General features: G+C 46.4%; 1 protein-coding gene across 1 annotated transcript in view; it reads left to right on the plus strand.

The window, feature by feature from the left end:
• The window catches only part of LOC146679655 (protein NLRC3-like), a 60,652-nt gene that overhangs the window by 22,900 nt on the left and 14,459 nt on the right, over positions 1 to 23,293 (plus strand). The window contains exons 3-5 of the mRNA XM_085450407.1: positions 15,700 to 15,873; positions 16,070 to 16,243; positions 21,401 to 21,532. Coding sequence (XP_085306533.1) covers positions 15,700 to 15,873; positions 16,070 to 16,243; positions 21,401 to 21,532 — 480 coding nt within the window. The remainder of the gene's footprint in view (positions 1 to 15,699; positions 15,874 to 16,069; positions 16,244 to 21,400; positions 21,533 to 23,293) is intronic.

Genomic DNA, 23,293 nt, shown 5'->3' on the forward strand with positions numbered 1-23,293 from the left:
GGGAGGAGGTGAATAACATTGTGATCCGAAGAACCTAGCGCAGGTCCGGCCACAGACTTGTATGCCCCCTTAATTGGTCCATAACACAAATCCAGCGTTTTGTTATTCCTTGTAGGACAAGTGACATATTGAAAGAAATTGTTCAGTGATTTCTTAAGATTACAATTGTTAAAATCACCGAGAATAAAATTAGGAGCATCCGGTGAGAGAGTCTGCAGATTGTGTACCACTTTAAAAATGGCATCGGCAGCAACTTTAACGTCAACCTTAGGATAAATGTAAACAACAGTGACAAAAATTTGAGGGAACTCCCTCGGTAAGTAAAAAGGCCTGACAGATACTGAAAGGAGCTCGATGTCAGAAAGACACAACCGCACAGTAAAATTATTGCACCAGCCCTGGTTGATATATAAACAAACCCCTCCTCCGTGAGATTTGCGTGTTACTCCACAGTTCCGATCCAGTCTGACAGGGGTCCTAAAGCCGCTGATTCGCAGTGAAGTGTCACTGTCCATATCGGTCAGCCATGTCTTGGTAAACGCCATCAGACAAGCCTCCCTGTATTCCCGTAGATGAAGCACATTCCCTTGTAATTCATCCGTTTTGTTCCTAAGAGATTGGACATTGGCCAGAATCATAGAAGGCAGAGGAACACGATTCTTCCTCCGAAGTTTTCTTACACGCTTGAAGAGTTTCAGTCAGGTTTCAGAGCTCAGCACAGCACAGAAACAGCTTTAGTGAAGGTTACAAATGATCTTCTTATGGCCTCTGACAGTGGACTCATCTCTGTGCTTGTCCTGCTAGACCTCAGTGCAGCGTTCGATACTGTTGACCATAATATCCTATTAGAGCGATTAGAACATGCTGTAGGTATTACAGGTACTGCGCTGCAGTGGTTTGTATCATATCTATCTAATAGACTCCAATTTGTGCATGTAAATGGAGAGTCCTCTTCACACACTGAGGTTAATTATGGAGTTCCACAGGGTTCAGTGCTAGGACCAATTCTGTTTACATTATACATGCTTCCCTTAGGCAGTATCATTAGAAGACATAGCATACATTTTCACTGCTATGCAGATGACACCCAGCTCTATCTGTCCATGAAGCCAGATAACACACACCAATTAGTTAAACTGCAGGAATGTCTTAAAGACATAAAGACCTGGATGGCCGCTAACTTTCTGCTTCTTAATTCAGATAAAACTGAGGTTATTGTACTCGGCCCTGAAAATCTTAGAAATATGGTATCTAACCAGATTCTTACTCTGGATGGCATTACCTTGGCCTCCAGTAACACGGTGAGGAACCTTGGAGTCATTTTTGACCAGGACATGTCCTTCAACGCACATATTAAACAAATATGTAAGACTGCTTTCTTCCATTTGCGCAACATCTCTAAAATTAGAAATATCCTGTCTCAGAGTGACGCTGAAAGACTAGTTCATGCATTTATTACTTCCAGGCTGGACTACTGTAATTCATTATTATCAGGATGTCCAAAAAACTCACTGAAAAGCCTTCAGCTAATCCAAAATGCTGCAGCAAGAGTCCTGACAGGGACTAGAAAGAGAGAGCATATTTCTCCTGTTTTGGCTTCCCTTCATTGGCTTCCTGTTAAATCCAGAATTGAATTCAAAATCCTGCTCCTCACATACAAGGTCTTAAATAATCAGGCCCCATCTTATCTTAATTACCTTGTAGTACCATATCACCCTATTAGAGTGCTCCGCTCTTGCTCTGCAGGCCTACTTGTTGTTCCTAGAATATTTAAAAGTAGAATGGGAGGGAGAGCCTTCAGTTTTCAGGCCCCTCTTCTGTGGAACCAGCTTCCAGTTTGGATTCGGGAGACAGACACTATCTCTACTTTTAAGATTAGGCTTAAAACTTTCCTTTTTGCTAAAGCATATAGTTAGGGCTGGACCAGGTGACCCTGGATCCTCCTTAGTTATGCTGCAATAGATGTAGGCTGCCGGGGGATTCCCATGATGCATCGAGTTTTTCCTTTCCAGTCACCTTTCTCACTCACTATGTATTAATAGACCTCTCTGCATTGAATCATATCTGTTATTAACCTCTGTCTCTCTTCCACAGCATGTCTTTATCCTGTCTTCCTTCTCTCACCCCAACCGGTCGCAGCAGATGGCCGCCCCTCCCTGAGCCTGGTTCTGCCGGAGGTTTCTTCCTGTTAAAAGGGAGTTTTTCCTTCCCACTGTCGCCAAAGTGCTTGCTCATAGGGGGTCATATGATTGTTGGGTTTTTCTCTGTATATATGAAGCGCCTTGAGGCGACTTTTGTTGTGATTTGGCGCTATATAAATAAAACTGAATTGAATTGAATTGAAGCACGCCGCCTTTCTTTCCGCGTTTTCTCAAGCGGCGGGGCTTTCCAAAATTAGTCTTTGACCGGGGAAATAAATCCTCACCAAGAATCACATCTGTCCGAGCATTAGAAGAGTCGTACATAGACAAACAGGACCACCGTAATCCAAGTAGTTCCTCGCGTGTATAAGTGATTGTCAGTGAGAGTGAATGACTCCAGGTGAATATCGCCAACAACAATAAAACTAAGGTGTAGAAGATCCATCTTGGCAAAAAGTTAAAACCACAGTTAAGAACAGAGTTAAAACAAAGTTAAAAACAAAAAGAGAAATAAAATGCCAATAACCTGCTGCAGGTCGCCACAAGAGCAGCGCCCGTCTCACAGCTGAAATCTACCCTCTGGATCTATAACTGTATCGAGTACTGTAAAATTAACATTTTTATGTATTAAAATTGCTACTCCCCGTTGTCTAGAATTATAACCGGCTGCAAACACGTTAGGAAACTCAGGTGTTTTAAGTTCGTTTAAACCTGTGACAGGTCTGTGAGTTTCTTGTAATAAAACAACATCTGCCTGTAGTTTTTTAAGCTGGTTAAATATCTTTAACCTCTTTCCTCTGGAGCCAGCTCCATTTACATTCCATGTGACAAACCTCAGCATGCCCATAATTGTGTGTGTATGTCTAATGATGTACGCTGGGTGTTTCGTTTAGACAGGTGGAGAGGATGTGGGAACATCACTTGTTTGTAAATAGAAAGAGAAAAAGAAGTGTGGTGAGAGGCTCCATAAGTCTGACTATGTGTGTGAATATTCACTAATATGAACAAGCGTGGCTTGCTTATGTGTCCTGCAAGTCTGTGCGTGCTGTGAGGCTGTTGTGAATGTGCTGCCGTTGAGCGGATGTGTTTGCATGATCGTGGTGTGAAAATATGGAGAAATAGAGGGTGTTGTTTGTAGGTGAGTGGGGAAGTAGGTGATCACAGCAGTGAAAGACAAGAGAAAGAAAGAAACCACATGAACTGTGAGCAACAACAAAAAAAAAAAGAAACGAAACGGAAACATTCCAATTAAAGCAATGACGGAGGGTGACGGTGTTATATCTGCTATGACATCATATTGATATTACTAGGTTAAACCCATGTTAAAGGAGAGAGTGTGAATTAATAAGAAAAGAGTGTAGCGGGTTCTTATCTGGAGTGCAGTCAATATAACCACGGTGTGGTGCTGGGGTCGCAGTAGAGCTGTCCGTCCACGTAGAGCCGGTCCACGCCGATGACAGCATGGGAGCCTTTCTGGATAAAGCTACGTCGAACTGGGAACAGGACCTTGCGTCATTCCAGGATCTCTTTGGGGAACTGGTCGTTCATGCTGAAGTCCGTTCCTTTCAGCTCTCTGCCGCGACTCTTCACCTGTTCCTTCTGTTTGAATTGACCGAATTTGGCCACAATAGGCCGTGGTCTCCCGGTCCGCGACCGCACGCCCCCCAAGCGATGCACTCTATCGAAATCGATGTTCTTTACGGTGTCCTCCGGCAGCTTCAGGTGGATTTTAATGAAGCTTTTCACCGTTGCCTCTGCGTCCTCTCCGGCAGATTCTGGAATACCAGAAAACACAAGATTATCTCTCATGCTACGGGCTTGTAGATCGATAATGGATTCTTTAATTTTTTTATTTTCAATGTTTAGCTGGGTCACGTTATCGGTGAGAGATTTGACCGACTCCCGTACCGTGTCATTTTCAGCGGCAAGCGTTTCCACCTGCTGCTGGCTGAATTCCAGGGATTCTCTCAGAGATTTAAATTCCCGGTGTAAAATCTCCACCAGGGACAGCCTCGCATCGAAACTGGACAATCGCTTGTCGATTGACTCCAGGATGTCTGCGATGTCTTTGCCGGCAGGCGATGTTGTACCGGGGGAGTCTGCCGGGCGACATCTCTTCGATGACGGCGTCTCAGTTTTGGCCGGGGAAGATGCACCCTGAGCCTTCTTCATTACTAAATCTTGAAAACAGCGGTCGATGTAATCTTGGAGAGCATCTAAACTCTCCCCGTTGTCCTCCAGGGTGTTAAAGGTGATAGGACAGATGATGTTAGTTATATGATGTCAGGCTCAGGAGAGACTCGGAGGCAGACCGTCACTAAGGTTCACAATTTTATTTACACATAGACACCAGGTGCGGGTATATACAAGTGAGGGGGCACAGGAAGAGGGTCTCCGGGGAACACAGGCACGGGAAGGGAACGGCTATATACACAATCCACTGAAGCTCAGGTAGCTCGGGCTCCGGTCTTTAGCTCACCGAACGGCGGTCCTCAGGCTGGCGAGAAATGAGTGTTACACAATAATCCAGCGAGGAAGCACTCTCAGCAGCCGTCTTAAGAAGTGAGTGAGATGATTGTTTGCAGGTGTCCGAGCCAGGGGCTGGAGCCGTCATGACTCCACCCCGGTAGAGCGCAGTGCGCGGGAGGGGAGAGAGGGAGATGCAGCACAACAAAAACACTTGTAGCCATACAGAGTCAGCCGAGAAGGCACAGGGTCATGACATATGACAATTGATTAGTATATTTGGTAATACTGAAGCTTGAAAAACCTTTGTTAAACTCTATGCTACCATTTACTTTTTTTTTCTCCACCAAAATCTCCGGCGTCTGACGTCACCTACAACATGGGTCGCTTACCTTGTCCGTCACTTCCGTTACTTACCTGCCTCTTCCGTCACTTAGCAGAGATAAACTTAGCAGTTTATCTCTGGAGAAAGTGATGTGGTCTGAGTGACCAAAAGCACAGAAAATAAACAGAAACAAGAAAGGTGCGAGAGAGCGCAGTACCGAGGCTGCCGTCCTCGGCGCCATCTTGAATGTCCTCATAAGGTATAGTAAGGTATAGAAAGGTATAGTAATCATCCACAACTATTTTCAGTTGCAGAAAATAAAGGATTAAGAAAGTTTAATAATGCAGGCCTAAATGACAGAGAATATGCATCTTCTTTTTGTTTTCATATTTAAATGTATATTTAATTGTGTTGTGGTTTGCAGGGTTTTGTGTTGTTTCACTTTAAATTTGTTTAAAAGGAAAAAGCTGAACGTTTAAATAGTTAAAAGTTGAAATGTGAATAGTTGGTTTTTGTATTATATGATTTATTCGGCCATCCGGGAGGGGCTCAGAGTAGAGCAGCTGCTGCTCCACATCGAAAGGAGCCAGCTGAGGTGGTTCGGGCATCTGACAAGGATGCCCCCTGGGCGCCTCCTGTGCGAGGTGTTCCAGGCATGTCCCACCGGGAGGAGGCCCCGGGGCAGACCCAGGACACGCTGGAGAGATTATATCTCTCGGCTGGCCTGGGAACGCCTTGGTGTTCCCCCGGACAAGCTGGAGGAGGTGGCTGGGGAGAGGGAGGTCTGGGCCTCTTTGCTTAGGCTGCTGCCCCCGCGACCCGGCCTCGGATAAAGCGAATGAAGATGGATGGATGGATGGATGGATGGATGATTTATTTATTACATTTTATGTGGACTGAATGAATAAAAGTATATTTCCGGTGACCGCTAGAGACAAAGCATGTACAAACTCCAAAACACGTACAAACTCCAAACACGTACAAACTCCGAAGCACGTACAAACCCAGAAGCGCGCACAAACTCCAAAACACGTAAAAACACAACAGAAGTGTTCCAGGATGCTAGGTGCAGTGTTGGGCTTTTGTTACCTAGTGGCTACACAAGGTACCAACAACCGGATTTGGTGAGTGGTAGTAACAGGTAAATGAACTTTAAAAAAAAAAATTAATAAAAATGGATTGCATTTATATAGCACTTTTCAAGAACCTCAAAGCACTTTACAGCACCACTATTCATTCACGCTCACATTCGCACACTGGTGGAGGCATGCTACAGCTGCTCTGGGGCAGACTGACAGAAGCAAGGCTACTATATCGCGCCATCGGCCCCTCTGGCCAATACCAGTAGGTGGGAGGTGAAGTGTCTTGCCCAAGGATACAACGACCGGGACTGTTCGAACCGGGGCTCGAACTGGCAACCTTCCGATCATAAGACAAACTGCCAACTCTTGAGCCACGATCGCCCTTTGATTTGAATATATATGAGTGCTTGTGCTCCTCCTTGAATCGCTACCTTATCGTGATGGAGGGGTTTGTGTGTCCCAGGGATCCCAGGGGCTATGTTGTCTGGGGGCTTTCGCCCCCTGGTAGGGTCTCCCATGGCAAATTGGTCCTGGGTGAGTGACCAGACAAAGAGCAATTCAGAAGACCCTTATGAAAAGAACACCGAGGGAACAGTTTACCCTGCCCGGGATAGGGTTACCGGGGCCCCGCCCTGGAGCCAGGCCCGGGGAGGGTGCCCGAGGGCGAGTGTCTGGTGGCCGGGCCTTAGTCTATGGGGCCCGGCCGGGCACAGCCCGAAGAGGAGACATGGGCCCATCCTCCCGCAGGCCCACCACCCGCAGGAGGTGCCATAGGGGTCGGGTGCATTGTGTGTCGGGTGGCGGCAAGGAGCGGAGGCCCTGGCGGACTGACCCCCGGCTGCCAAGACTGGCAATAGGGACATGGAATGTCACCTCTCTGGTGGGGAAGGAGCCTGAGTTAGTGCATGAGGTTGAGAGGTACCGGCTAGATATAGTCGGGCTCACCTCTACGCATGGCTTGGGCTCTGGAACCAGTCTCAGTCTGGAGTTGCCCCTGGTAAGAGGTGGCGGGCTGGGGTGGGTATTCTAATATCCGCTCGGCTTGCTGCCGGTACGTTGGGGTTTTTCCCGGTGGATGAGAGGGTTTGTTCCCTGCACCTTGGGGTCTGGGAACGGGTCCTGACTGTCATCTGTGCTTATGCGCCGAGTGGCAGTTCGGAGTACCCAGCCTTCCTAGAGTCCCTGGGGGGGGGGGGGGGGGTGCTGGAAGGTGCTCCACCTGGAGACTCTGTTGTCCTGCTTGGGGACTTCAATGTTCACGTGGGTAACGACAGCGAGACCTGGAGGGGCATGATTGGGAGGAACGGTCTCCCTGATCTGAACCCGAGCGGTGCTTTGTTATTGGACTTCTGTGCTAATCACAGTTTGGCCATAACGAACACCCTGTTCGAACATAAGAGTGTCCATAAGTGCACGTGGCACCAGGACGCTCTAGGCCGTAGGTCGATGATCGATTTTGTAATTGTATCACCAGACCTGCGACCATATGTTCTGGACACTCGGGTAAAGAGAGGGGCTGAGCTGTCAACTGATCACCACCTGGTGGTGAGTTGGATCAGGTGGCGGGGCAGGACGCTGGACAGACCTGGTGCACCTAAACGCGTAGTGAGGGTGTGCTGGGAACGTCTAGCAGAGGCCCCAGTCCGCGAGATCTTCAACGCACACCTCCGGCAGAGCTTCAACAGCATTCCGAGGGAGACTGGGGACATTGAGTCCGAATGGACCATGTTCAGCGTCTCCATTGCCGAAGCTGCTGCATTGAGCTGCGGCCGCAAGGTGGTTGGTGCCTGCCGTGGTGGTAATCCCCGAACCAAATGGTGGACACCAGAGGTGAAGGGAGCCACCAGACTGAAGAAGGAGTTCTACCGGGCTTGGTTAGCCTGTGGGACTCCGGAGGCAGCCGACAGGTATCGACAGGCCAAGCGGAATGCGGCTCGGGCAGTGGCTGAAGCAAAAACTCGGGTGTGGGAGGAGTTCGGAGAGGCCATGGAAAAAGACTTTCGGACTGCCTCGAAGAGATTCTGGCAAACCGTCAGGCGTCTCAGGAGGGGAAAGCGGTGCTCTACCTGCACTGTGTATAGTGCTGGCTGAGCGCTGCTGACGTCGACTGAGAAAATTGTCAGGCGGTGGAAGGAATACTTCGAGGACCTCCTTAATCCCACTGACGCGTCTTCCGAGGAGGAAGCAGAGTCTGGGGATGAGGGGAATGACCTGCCAATTTGCGGGGGTGAGGTCACTGAGGCAGTTAAACAACTCCTTGGTGGCAGAGCCCCTGGTGTTGATGAGGTCCGCCCTGAGTTCCTGAAGGCTCTGGACATTGTAGGGCTGTCCTGGTTGACACGCCTCTGCAATGTTGCGTGGAGATCAGGGGCAGTACCTGTGGACTGCAGATCGGGGTGGTGGTCCCCATCTTTAAGAAGGGGGACCGGAGGGTGTGTTCAAACTACAGGGGGATTACACTCCTCAGCCTCCCTGGGAAAGTCTATGCCAGGGTGCTGGAAAGGAGAGTTCGTCCGCTAGTCGAACCTCGGATACAGGAGGAACAATGCGGTTTTCATCCTGGTCACGGAACACTGGACCAGCTCTTTATCCTCTCGAGGATACTTGAGGGTGCATGGGAGTTTGCCCAACCAGTCTACATGTGTTTTGTGGACTTGGAGAAGGCATTCGACCGTGTCCCTCGGGGTGTCCTGTGGGAGGTGTTGCGGGAGTATGGGGTGTCTGGCCCATTGCTACGGGCCATTCGATCCCTATACAACCATTGCAAGAGCTTGGTTCGCATTGCCGGCAATAAGTCGGACTCATTCCCGGTGGGTGTTGGGCTCCGCCAGGGCTGCCCTTTGTCTCCGGTTCTGTTCATAATTTTTATGGACAGGATTTCTCGGCGCAACCAAGTGGCGGAGGGCTTTCGCTTTGGTGGCCTCAGAATCTCATCTCTGATTTTTGCGGATGATGTGGTTCTGTTGGCTTCATCGGGTGAGGGCCTCCCGCTCGCACTGGAACGGTTAGCAGCCCAGTGTGAAGCAGTGGGAATGAGGATCAGCACCTCCAAATCTGAGGCCCTGGTTCTCAGCCAGAAAAGGGTGGAGTGCCCACTCCGGGTCGGGATGAGTTCCTGCCCCAAGTGGAGGAGTTCAAGTATCTCGGGGTCTTGTTCGCGAGTGATGGGAGAAGGGAGCCGGAGATCGACAGACGGATTGGGGCTGCAGCTGCAGTAATGCAGACGCTGCATCGATCCATTGTGGTGAAGAGGGAGCTGAGTGTAAAAGCGAAGCTCTCAATTTACCGGTCGATCTACGTCCCTACCCTCACCTATGGCCACGAGCTGTGGGTACAAGCGGCAGAAATGAGCTTCCTCCGAAGGGTGGCTGGCTTCTCCCTTAAATATAGGGTGAGAAGTTCGGCCATCCGGGAGGGGCTCAGAGTAGAGCTGCTGCTGCTCCACATCGAAAGGAGCCAGTTGAGGTGGTTCGGGCATCTGACAAGGATGCCCCCTGGGCGCCTCCTGGGTGAGGTGTTCCAGGCATGTCCCATCGGGAGGAGGCCCCGGGGCAGACCCAGGACACGCTGGAGAGATTATATCTCTCGGCTGGCCTGGGAACGCCTTGGAGTTCCCCCGGATAAGCTGGAGGAGGTGGCTGGGTAGAGGGAGGTCTGGGCCTCTTTGCTTAGGCTGCTGCCCCCGCAACCCGGCCTCGGATAAAGCGGATGAAGATGGATGGATGGATGAGTGCTTGTGTATAAATACGCAAACAGTACACATATGCTTTCAATTGTGTAATTTAAGTGATCTAGTTAGCTATGTTTCGGAAGTTCAGTTAACGCTAGAAATGTGCTTTGGAATTCGTACGTGCTTTTTGGAGTTTCTATGTGCTTTGTCTCTAGGGACCACCTCATTGTTAGGTGTGGCTGTGTGCAGACAGGAATAGGACCCAAGGTGCAGACTCCGGAGACAGAACTTAAACAAAAACAGCTTTAATGCTGAACGTAACATGACATAACTAGAAAAACTCAAAATAAACTTACACCAGTGGACAGGCAAAACACACAGCAAAGTAAACGGTAGATCGCAACCCAGACACTAAGAAACACAGGGCTTAAATACACAGAGGGAGCAATCAGGGAATGGGTAACAGGAGGGAAACACAGCTGGGGCAAATCAGGCCTAACGAGACAAGGGGAAGCAAAACCAGACACATTAACATCAGACATGGATTTTCAAAGTAAAACAGGAAACATAACACAGACTCACGGGCAGGCACTATAACAAAGGGAACAGAGACGTGGGAACAGGGCAGACACAAACACTGACTGAACACGGGGATATAGGAACTTAAGATACATATATACGCGAACTAGACAAGGGGAGACAGAGCAACTAAAGAAGACAGAGACATAAGCCATAAGACAGAACTCAAAGAAACCAAAAACTAGAAAGTATAAATAATATAATAAACTCAAAACCCCTGGGTCGACAACCCAGGCATCCTAACAGTACCTCCCCCTTAAGGGCTTCCAGACAGCCCAAACCAAAACATCAAAACCAAAAAAACAAAAACAACCCAACCTGGGTGGGCGGCGGGGGAAACAGGATGGAGGGCTCGAAACAAACCAAACAAGGAGCCAGAAACAACAAAACAAAAAAAAAGTGCAAACAAAAAAAAAGTGCAAACACTGGAGCCTGGAAAGCAACAGAACAAAACATAGAAACAAAGTCCAAAACAACAGCACCAAGGCCCAAGCAAAGTCCAAAAGCAAACAAACAAAAGAGCTCACGAAAGGCGTAGAGGCCCAGGCAATAGTCTCAAAAAAGTTCAGGGGGGCCGGCCCGGAGGCTGAGAGCACGATAGTCCAATCCCGGGCAGTTCAGGGGGGCAGCCCGGAGGCTGATGGTCCAAGAGCCCAGAAAACAGTTCAGGAGGCCGGCCAGGCAGAAGGCACCGGTGGCGACGGAGAAGATCAGGAGGCCGGCCGGGCGGGAGGCAGCGACGGCGACCGAGCAGGTCAGGAGGCCGGCCGGGCGGGAGGCACTGGTGGCGGAGTAGTTCAGGGGGCCGTCCATGACGGCAGCGTAGTTCAGAGGGCTGTCCATGACGGCAACGACGTCCAGTCATCGGCCGGACAGGACAAGCAGGCCGGACAGGACGTGCAGGCCGGACAGGACGTGCAGGCCGTGCAGGCCGGACAGGACGTGCAGGCCGTGCAGGACAGACGAGACGAGCAGGCCGGACAGGACGTGCAGGCCGTGCAGGACGAGCAGGCCGGACAGGACGAGCGGGCCGGGCAGGATGTGCGGGACGGGCAGGACGTGCGGGACGGGCAGGACGTGCGGGACGGGCAGGCCGGACGGGACGGGCAGGCCGGACGGGACGAGCAGGCCGGACGGGACGAGCAGGAACAGACAGCAGGGAGACCTCCGGAGCAGACAAAGCTGAACACTCGGAGGCTGGACCAGGCAGAGCTGCAGAGTCAGGACCAGACGGAACTGCAGACTCGGAGGCCGAAGCTAATGGCGGCTGAACGGGCTCCTCGGGCCCTCCAGCAGGAAGAGACGGCTGAAGCGATTCCTCGGACCCTCCAGCGGAGACAGGTGGCTGAAGCGGTTCCTCGGACCCTCCAGCGGAGACAGGTGGCTGAAGCGGTTCCTCGGACCCTCCAGCGGAGACAGGTGGCTGAAGCGGTTCCTCGGACCCTCCAGCGGAGACAGGTGGCTGAAGCAATTCCTCGGACCCTCCAGCGGAGACAGGTGGCTGAAGCAATTCCTCGGACCCTCCAGTGGAGACAGGTGGCTGAACGGGCCCCTCGGACCCTCCAGCAGAGACAGGTGGCTGAACGGGCCCCTCGGATCCTCCAGCAGAGACAGGTGGCTGAACGGGCCCCTCGGACCCTCCAGCAGAGACAGGTGGCTGAACGGGCCCCTCGGATCCTCCAGCGTGAAAAGACGGCTGAAGCGATTCCTCGGACCCTCCAGCGGAGACAGGAGGCTGAACGGGCCCCTCGGACCCTCCAGCGGAGACAGGTGACTGAGCAAACAACTGAGGCGGAAACTGAGCAGGTGACTGAGCCGATAGGTGAGCTAATGTCTGAGCTATGGAGAGAAGTCTAATATGTATCGACTGTTGTAAAGATGGTAGTAATGGTGCGTGAGGTGGTGGATTAGCATATGGTTGGGCTAGGTTGTCTGAGCCTATGGATTCTACAGAAAACTGCTGGACGGGCTCACCTGAGCCTCCAGCGAGGTCAGAAACAGGTGCAGGTACCTGCCGGACACCAGCCACTCCCACCCGAGGAGAAGGTACGGGTGCAGGAGCTAACTGGTTCCCGGTCATCCTCACCCTGGGAGCCGGGACAGGCACAGTCAACGGCTGGGCAGCTGCTGTCTCCACCCGAGGAGCTGATACAGGTGCAGCGACAGGCAGAGGCTCAGCCAGCCTAGACACCTGAGCAGGGACCAGCTGGACCTCAGCCTCCCTCACCTGAAGCACTGAAACAGGTGCAGGGGAATGCTGGGCCCGAGCTGCCCTGGGAGCAGGAACACAATGGTGCAAAGGAGCAGGCTCAGCAAATACAGACTCCTCTAAAATGTTTTCTAACTTCCTACCACCACCACGTCTAACAGTCTTTACAGTCTTAGGTTTAGCAGTGTTCACAGTCTCAGAAAAAACAGACTCGGCAAACTCAGGTTTTAATTTGTTCCCACCCCAACGAGCAGACCTCAAACTAAAAATCTCAGACGAATGCTTATTGTGATGAACTAGCGTGGGAAGATTCAAACCAAATCTGGCCTCCCAATCCAAATCCTCGTCGAGAAAAGAAATCCCAAAAGTGTCTGAGGTGAGTTCATAGTCTTTACTGTTCAACGGCTCAGGTGGAGTTTGGAAAGTGTAGTCCTTTTGACTCACCACCGGAGGTTGCTCAGACGTGTCCATATGACGGCGACGTGAGCGCCGTTTCCTTCGGGCAGAGGTAGCTGGCGGCGTGAGCAACTGAGCCTCCGGTGCACAGAATGGTGACGCTGAGGCCGGAGCGTGAGTGCCTGAAGCCAAGCGGAGGACTCCCAACTGAAACGGCCGCATCTTGCGTGCTCGCGGAGCAACAGGTGGAGACTTCTGGCAGCTCCGGGGACCGCCGAGAGCCAGCCGAGTGCCATGGAAAATGCGCCCGACGTCAGGGGTGAGCCATGGCTTCCAGCGGAGTTCCTCCTCCAGCTGGGCAAAGGCTGCTCGGCGTCGCTCCTGGAGTTCAAAGTCTGCTGGGTCCATGTTCTGGTCGCGATCTTCTGTTAGGTGGGGCTGTGTGCAGACAGGAATAGGACCCAGGGTGCAGACTCCGGAGACAGAACTTAAACAAAAACAGCTTTAATGCTGAACGTAACATGACATAACTAGAAAAACTCAAAATAAACTTACACCAGTGGACAGGCAAAACACACAGCAAAGTAAACGGTAGATCGCGACCCAGACACTAAGAAACACAGGGCTTAAATACACAGAGGGAGCAATCAGGGAATGGGTAACAGGAGGGAAACACAGCTGGGGCAAATCAGGCCTAACGAGACAAGGGGAAGCAAAACCAGACACATTAACATCAGACATGGATTTTCAAAGTAAAACAGGAAACATAACACAGACTCACGGGCAGGCACTATAACAAAGGGAACAGAGACGTGGGAACAGGGCAGACACAAACACTGACTGAACACGGGGATATAGGAACTTAAGATACATATATACGTGAACTAGACAAGGGGAGACAGAGCAACTAAAGAAGACAGAGACATAAGCCATAAGACAGAACTCAAAGAAACCAAAAACTAGAAAGTATAAATAATATAATAAACTCAAAACCCCTGGGTCGACAACCCAGGCATCCTAACACTCATATATTTATATAAATAAAACCACTTTGTTTTTACATCAGTAATTCCTTTTGTGAATAATTTTGTATTATTGTTAATAATAAACAAATCAACAAAACAATCTGAAGAGCCAGTTGGGAGCTGAAAGAGCTGGCTCTTTTTAGTGAGCCGAGCCGAAAGAGCCGGAAATCTCGTCACTAGAATGTAATTAGGAAGTACTTAGTTTAGTGAAAGTGTGTTTGGGTGAATGTGACACCCAATAGGGTGAATTGTATAGAGCACTTTGAGTAATCTGGGAGAGTAAAAAGATTGACGGCCCTTTGGTGGCCCAGATCGGGTGTGCCAGAGGTAATCCACACATGGGCCAGCAAAGGACCACCAGCAGGTCTGCAACTGGCCTTATGCTCGCCCATGTGTGGGCCACCTCTGGCAAACCCGAACTGGTACACCAAAGGGCCGTCATTCTTTGTGGTATGTGGGCCATGTGTAAGAACATTGTGTGGGCCAGATCTGGGCCATACCAATTTTGCTATGTGGGAATGGGGTGAAATGGAACTTAAGATCATTAAGATCTTTATCCTGTTTTCCTTCTCTCACCCCAACCAGTCGCAGCAGATGGCCGCCCCTCCCTGAGCCTGGTTCTGCCGGAGGTTTCTTCCTGTTAAAAGGGAGTTTTTCCTTCCCACTGTCGCCACTGGTTTTTCTCTGTATCTATGAAGCGCCTTGAGGTGACATTTGTTGTGATTTCTATAAATAAAATTGAATTGAATTGAATAGATGGACCCTGATTGTTTAAGACCTTGTATGTGAGGAGCACATGAAATGGATGAACTGTGAGAGGCTGCAGTAAGGTCCAGTATGTGAGCAGTAAGAATTCAGTAAGAATTAGTGATGCGCGAATCATGAACGAATCGTTCACTACTCGAGAATCACTTTACTGACTCATGAATCATGATTCAAAAGCCCAACTGACTCACTCACTTGTCCCTGTTGCTGTTAGCAAACTAATTTCATTAGTAGAGATATATTTAGCTTATAATAAAAATTGTGGAGAAAAACACAACAGCCAGTATCTTAACAAAAACATTTCTGCTCTGAACTGGAAGAAAAAAAACCCTGAGTAGGAGCTCACATCAAGACAATAGCTAGAATAGCTAGACAGTAGCATCGCTTTGCTAACATGCTAACAGCACATTGAGCTACTCACCCCCTCCTTTCCTGTGCTGAATCATAGCGCGAACGAATCCCTCACGCGCTCACCCACTCCCTCCTGGTTCACAGCTTCTTCTTCTTCTTGGTTGGTAACCAATGTTAAGGCACATTACCACCCCCTGGCTAACAGCTTAGTGGACATTTAGATGAGAAAATAGATATTTGACACATTTAGGGAAAATTCTAATAATATAAAAATAATACAAAAATAAACAAAAAAATGTTCCCTTTAGAAATTGTTTTTTGCTACTTTTTTTTCTTCATAAAATAGTTGTTTTCTTTTAGAATCACTCATCTTAGCAGTAGGATATACATGAAAAGAGAAGCAAATTAAGTTTGAGTGAAACTACATTTTTTGCACTCTCTGGTCAACTGACTCAGTGACGCAAATGACACAAAAAACCCGATTCACTTTGGTGAGTGACTTATTAAAACTCGATTCAGTAAAACGAATCAAAATTACCATCACTAGTAAGAATTATTTTGAATTATCGTAGCTATTTAAATTGGGAAAATGACAAAGAGCACTGTAAGCCTCTGCCAGCAGGTCAGACATTTGATTTAATTGTAAGAGGTGCAACATATGAAAAATATATTTTTCTTTTCTTTTTCTAGACTGAGTATTCCTGATCTCTCAGAGAGAGGCTGTGAAGCTCTGTCCTTAGTTCTCAGCTGCCACTCCTCAAGTCTGAGAGAACTAGACCTGAGTTTCAATGACCTGCAAGCTTCAGGAATGAAGCTTCTCTCTGCTGCAGTGGAAAGTCCATGGTGTACACTGGAAATGCTCAGGTAAGTTTAAGCAATATTCAGAACTCTTTAAGAATAAACACAGTCAATTAAAATTCTAAGAAAATCAAGGTAATCTTTTTTGATTTGTTGTTGTATTCGAATATTTTTCATTGTTAGTGTGACAAATTTACAGCATGTTGCAACATCTCTTTAATATATGACAAAAAAGACTCTTAAATGTCTTCTTTTTCCACAGACTGCATCTCTGTAACCTCTCAGAGAGAAGCGATGAAGCTCTGTCCTCAATTCTCAGCTCCCAATCTTCCAGTCTGATAGAGCTGGACCTGAGTAACAACAACCTGCATGATTCAGCAGTAAAGCTACTGACTGCTGGATTTAGGGCTCCACACTGTAAAGTGAATACTTTGAGGTCAGATCAAAGGATATTGTGTTTTCATCAGTTGGCAGATTTAACCAATAAGAATATACTATGCTACTAACATATACCTTAGATGGGCAGCAATGAAATAACACCCAAAGCAGGAGGGGATTTTCTGGTGCCTCCCCCTCCAAACACACACACACACACACACACACACACACACACACACACACACACACACACACACACACACACACACACACACACACACACACACTTTCTGACTTTTGTTTTTATTTGTTTATTAGGGTCCATGTCAATACTGGTAGCCTAAGGCTACCCGGACACCACGGACATTGCACTGTTGGTCCAACTCATCCAGGATGACACATCAATATGTGGCATTGACAGAAGGTTTACTGTGTCTCCCAGCACATTCTCAAGAGCATGTAGGAGATTCTGGGAGACAGGGAGTTGGACAGGGCTGTAGACCATCCTTAAGCAATCAGCGGGACTAACAAAGTCAGAAAGGAGGGGAAAAACGTAACTGGTTTCCACCCATAAAACCATCCCTGTTTTGGGCAAGGCACCTGCTAATTTTATTTGGACAAAACCAGCTTAAACTGATCTTCTCTTTTCTACAAACAAGAATGAGCATTACCAGAGCTACAAAATAACTTCCACCAGACTACTGGTGTTAATGAGTCTGAGCAAACAATCATAAAAAAGACTTCATCATGGTGGTATGAGGGCCTGATATCCTTTAGTGGTCCCGCCCCTCACTGCCTGGCATGTGAAATCCAATTTGCATTTGCCATAAACTACCAGAATTGAGCCACCACTGTACTGAATACCATCTTGATAAGTGTATATTTTTCTTTTTTTAGCAGTGTATTTTAGCTAATAAACCTAATTTTTTCTTGTATCTTAGTAAGGTATGAATGATTCCTGAAAAGACAGAATTAAGTATTGTTACATGTAATAACTATTCAGTGCACCCTCAGTTCACTTCAGCAACAATGTTTGTTTAATGTTTATCTTTCATTTTCAGACTTAGTCACTGCAAGTTCTCAGAGAGAGGCTATGACACTCTGTTCTCAGTTCTCAGCTCCCACTCATGTAGTCTGAGACAGCTGGACCTGAGTAACTGTGATCTGGAGGTTTCAGTGAAGTTTCTGTCTGCTGGAGTCAAGAGTCTACACTGTAAAATGGAAACTCTCAGGTCAGGATTTACGTTTGTCCACTGATGACAATTTCAAACCCAATCCTAATCACTGTATAAACAGTAACTTAATATAAACATCTTGAACATCATCCACTGAAAATGGCGACTATGTGGACCAAGCATGGTCCACATAGTCGCCCCCGGAGATGAATCATTCCCCTCATCACCAGACTCTGCTTCCTCCATGGAAGATGTCCCTTCAGGTCTCATTAGTATTGGTACGTTTTTTTTTTTTCTTCCATGTATTTATTGAGTTTTATATTTTACACGGACACCATCATTAAACAAAACAAAACCAACAGAACAGAACAAAGCAGACAAAGCAAACAACCTGGCTCAAGAATACAGATAAATGAATAGAAAATCCAGACACTTTGATTATGAGATACAATTAACGATACACGTATGTAAAATAGCAGTGACGTGCTTGTATTATACCAGGGCCTGTAAGAAAATAGCAGAAATATCCAAACCGGCATAAATTGGCCCCATATTTTATGAAACTTTTTGTCCCTACTATGTAACTTGCATTTTAGCAAATTAGTGACACATATTTCAGTACTGTCCGGTGCAATTTAGTCTTAGATGGGGCCGTGTTCTTGATCTAGTTCAAAAGGACACCTTTTCTTGCAAAGAACATTAACAGTACATAGAGCTGCGTTCCAAACTACCACCCGATTTTGTCATTTGCCAATCCAAGTAGCATGCGCAATGGATTGCATTCAGTGTCAGTGGTGAAGATCTTATCCAGTTCACAGTTTATGACAGGGGTGGCCAACTCCAGGCCTCGACAGCCGGTGTCCTTTAGGTTTTAGATGTGTCCTTGATCCAACACAGCTGATTCAAATGGCTAAATGATCTCCTCAACATGTCTTGAAGTTCTCCAGAGGCCTGGTAATGAACTAATCATTTGATTCAAGTGTGTTTATCCAGGGTGAGATCAAAAACCTGCAGGATGCCAGCTCTTGAGGCCTGGAGTTGGCCACCCCTGCTTTATGACAAACCAAAATTGTTGCATTTTCCGGCAGGACCATAGACAGTGCATGAGGTTGCCCATTTCTATTTTACATTTAGGGCACAGTTTACTTTATTACAGACACTCAGAGATTTAGCATTCTCTCAGACTTCATTCCATGCCTCGTCACTAATCTCTATATGTAATTCCTTTTCTCAAGTCCTCTTTAAATAAGTTGTGTCCTTGAGCCCAAATTCTTTTAACAGGCCACAACAAATTTTCATAGACGTTCTAAGATTTGGCTGAAATATCTGCTTTTCATAGTTAAAGACCGTTTGTTTATTAAGTATTTTTGTAGCTCTTTGGTTATGGTCCCTTACTTGTAAATATCTAAAGAATTCGCACCTATCAATGTTTTATTTATTAATTAGCTGGTCAAAAGATATAAGGTTGGCCCTGTCAATTAAGTCAGAAAAGATAGAAATACGATTCGCAGCACAGTTCCGAAAGCCAGGGTCAGTGGTCCCAGTCAAAAAAGGAGGATAATCAGATGAGGGAGTAAAAAGAGATGTTAAGTGAGACCTTCCTTCTAGTTTTTGAATCATTCGCCAAACTCTGAAAGTAGATAATGTGAGTGGGTTGTTACAGAACATCTTTAAGGTCTTAACTTTTCCCACAAAAAGCAAATTTTTCAAACGGAAATTGGACATAGAGCTCTCAATATCCAACCAGACAGGAGCGTGCTGTTGTACCCAATTGGCAACTATACCCATATGGGCTCAGCTGATACCTCCTTATATCCGCCATTACGTGCCCAAAACCGGAAGTGACATAATTTTCGCTGAAATGTTTTGGTTTTCTTTTACCTTCGAGGCCTTATAAGCCTATACTGGTGTTTTTAAAAGTTATGTTGGATTTTATGAATTTCTGTATTGTTTCTGGGATGCTTAGAACTCAAATTGCACTGCTGGAAATAGTTTATTTTAATGCACATGCTGTTTTTTGCAAATTTGTAATTATTATTTTTTATTCAAAAATAAAACTGTGAAGACACTCAAAACAGATTTCCTGTGGTGGGAAACTATTTTGTGCAACGTTTTTGTATTTACAGTTTTGAGGGATAAGCCTCTTAAATTTCTCTAACTAGAAATATATATATTAAAAATACAAAAATGATTTTCAATTTTTTGTAGTTTATTGCACTTTTTTGCAATTTATGTAATTACCATTCACTTAATGCAGACATATTATTAAAATTTGGGCTATAATGGTTGTATTGATGAATAGCAACTTGAAATTCTCCCAAAAATGGCACTACAACATGTAAAAGTATAATATAAGCTCTGGCGGACTTGGTTCTATGGTAGGTCTTAAAAGGTTAATAGTTTCAACCAGAGAGGGGATTGACATTTTCGGCTGAGTCAACACAACAGGTAAATCATCAGCATTCAGAGTAATCTCATGCTATCTTTGTCCTATGGACAGACCATTTGTGTCTGCCTGAGCTTGTACTGCCTCTGCCAGTGGCTCTATGCAAAGAGGGACAGTCTTGTCTGGTTCCCTTCAGTATCTCGAGTACCGCACCCCATTTGTGAAAACTGCGGCGCAGGGATTGTTATAAAGTAACTTAATCCAGTTTTGATGTACTGATGTATAGCAACTGGAAATGCTCCCAAAAAAAGCACTGCAGCACGTAAAAATAGAAAGATAAGCTCTGGCGGTCTTGGTTTTAAGGTAGGTCTTGAAGGGGTTAAAAGAGTCATTGTAATTGTTCAACAGGGGGCCAGCTAAAATTTCTCCAAATTCTTTATAAAAATTGGCAGTCCGGTCCCACTATGTTGCTAACCTTCAGCTATGTGATGGCATCTAATACCTCCTGTTTTGATATAGGAGAGTCCAGTTTGAGGTTCTGGTCTTCAGACAACTTGGGAAGGTTAAGAGGGGTGAAAAATACATCCAATGGGTCTGCTGTATTTGTCTGAATCTGTGATGCATAGAACTTTCTAAATATAATATTACTACTGCTGTTGTCAAAAAACTGTTTTCCATTTACATCTTTAATTGAAGTGATGTTCTAAAAGTCTAATTTCTTCTCAGTCAAGTATTCTAAGTATTTCCCAGGTTTGTCACCATGTTCATAGACCCTTTGCCTAGCAAATCTAATTTTAGTTATTGTATCTTTTGTCAGTAGACAATCTAATGCTGAATGTAGAGTGTAGTATGTTTTTTTTTTTTAAGATTATCTCCTTCTGTGTGTTTTACCTTGGATTCCAAAACCTTCTTCTGCTTTGCTTGTCTACGCTTTTTATCTTTAGTATATGAAACCAGCTTTCTTTGTGTTAGCTCATTTTGTCAAACCAGCTAACACAAAGAATGCCTGGCTATGCTGGACTTGGTGTGGAAGCAGCTCCCAGTGTGAGTTCAGGAGACCGACACCCTCTCTACTTTGAAGATCATCCTTTAACTTTCCTTTTTGATAAAGCTTAAAATTGGTGCTGGATCAGGTGACCCCGAACCATCCCTTAGTTACGCTGCTATAGGCTCAGGCTGTTGGTGGACTTCCCATGATGCTCTGCTTTCTTCTCCCCTCTTTTCACTCCTGATGTCACTACTGCATGTGCTTAACTTTTGTCTTCTCTCCCCTTAGTTTGTGTTTTGTTCTTGTCTCTCTGAGCTCATCTCTTCTCTTTCCCCTCACCCTGCAACCAGTCATGGTAGATGCTCCTCCTGGAGCCTGTTTTCACTGGGAGGATCTTTGTGTCAAAGGGAGTTCTTCTTCCCACCATCACCAAGTGCTGCTCACAGTGGATTGTCTGATGTTTGGGGCTTTCTCTCTAATATTGGAGGCTGTTACCTTACACTGTTAAACAGCTTCAGATGACTGTTGTTGTCTGTTGGGAATTGTCATTTTTTTGTCCATTCAATGTAAATAAAGTTACATTGAATGGATGTAAATGGATAGATGTTATTGTGACAAAGAGAAAATGATTGTTGACAGATGGATTGTTGTTTTGTGTGTCTGCAGTCTGTCAGGCTGTCTGATCACAGAGGAAGGTTGTACTTCTCTGGCCTCAGCTCTGAGCTTCAACCCCTCCCATCTGAGAGAGCTGGACCTGAGCTACAATCATCCAGGTGACTCAGGAATGAAGCTGCTGTCGTCTGGACTGACGGATCCAGGCTGGAGACTGGACACTCTCAGGTATGGAGAGAATGTCTGATAGAGGAGGAAGAGCTGGAAACATTTCCTGTGTCTTTCACTCACTTCCTGTTTGTTTCCTGCAGATGATACATAAACAATCACACATGCAGGAACATTTTCAGGGACAGACACAGTAGTCTAACTGGATAGTACATGGACATTTATGTAGGGGTCTCCAAGGAGTCTAGTTGCAGGAACATTAACCCTTTCATGCATGAATTATAATAACCTCAATCAGGATTTTTTTTCTTCAGTATTTTTATTCATCTTAAGGCATGAAAGGCATTCTCCTTCTCCGAGCTACTCCCTCCGGACTATGTTTATTTTTTGTCTAAGAAGGGCGGTCAATGATTTTGTCCTTTTCAAGGTTTTGAAGACCAGCTATAACTTTCTTTTTGTAGCTGCTTGTGGCGTCTCACTTTAAGGCTTCACATGTATTGTTGTCACTGAGGAGAGTAGTGATCTTTGTCTGGTAATCTGTTGTGTTTAGAACCACTGTGCACCTTCTTTTGTCAGCTGGTAATACAGTGATGTTGTGGTCTTTGCTCAGGAAAGCGACAGCCTTCTTTTCTTGTATTGTGAGGTTAGACGGGGGGACTTTGGCACTGAAGAGGGTGACTGTAACTTTCATCCTGATTTGCTCTGCTTCTGTTTGTGATAATTAATTGATCCATATGCCGGTTTCTGTTGCTGTGATGAGGTCCACTATGGGCAACTGTTGAGGAGAAATGGCAAAATTGAAATAGAATTGAAATTGACATCTGGGACTCTCCACCATTTGACGCTAGAACTGAAGAAGCTTCTCGGATGAGAGGTGAAACATCTTCAAGCAACTTAAAGAAGTCCAGACGCTTTTATTTCCAAGCTCCATAGACTATGATGACCTGGATGACTGAGAACCTTCACGAACATATGTGTCTTTTTTTTTCACCCAGGGCAAATTGTAGAGGTAGAGGTCATTAAACATAAATTTAGAGTGCGGCAACTGCCCTCCCTTACCTAGCCCAGTTTTGAAGTTCTGATCTTTTAGGATCTCTGTTAAACTACGACTGTGCTCTTATTACTGGTGATTTTAATATTCATATCTGCTCCAAAAATGATCTGTTAGCCAAGGATTTTCTCGCTCTTATGGATTCTTTTAGCCTGTCTCAGTGGGCAAATGTACCTACCCATTATAAATTCCATACTCTTGACTTCTTTATTTCATGTGGCCTGGAATTTTGCATTAAGAATATTGACAATACTGGGATTTCTGACAATTTTCCATGTGATGCAAATTAAATCAGCATTCAGATTGCCCCCGACACCTGGCGCGTATAATCAACCCAGAAACTGTTGCTAAATTCTCTGTAACATTTATTTACTCTGCATTATCTGTTACTGATTGTTCTATATCTCTTACGGCTGATGATTACACAAATTCTTTGATATCCACATGCTCTCATATCCTTGATGCTGTTGCCCCAGTTAAAGGGAAACGTCCCAGAACTCACTCCCAAATTTGGTCAAATGACACTAAATGTGTCTTACGTCAGGCTTGCCGCCAAGCTGAGAGGAGATGGAAGAAAGATAGGCTCCAGTTTTCCCTTGATATACTACGTATGAGCCCCTTGGAATTTCAAAATGCTGCTAAAATGGCTAAAGCGGCTTTTCTATTGGATATTATTGTTGCCATTCACATCCCCCGAATGTTATTTAACATATTTAATTCATTGGTCA

The sequence above is a fragment of the Copadichromis virginalis genome, unplaced genomic scaffold, assembly GCF_057382275.1.
Source record: "Copadichromis virginalis isolate Kocher_CV1m ecotype Utaka unplaced genomic scaffold, C_Virginalis_male_GT1.1 unmapped_scaffold_1, whole genome shotgun sequence".
In the NCBI taxonomy this organism is placed as follows: Eukaryota; Metazoa; Chordata; class Actinopteri; order Cichliformes; family Cichlidae; genus Copadichromis; species Copadichromis virginalis.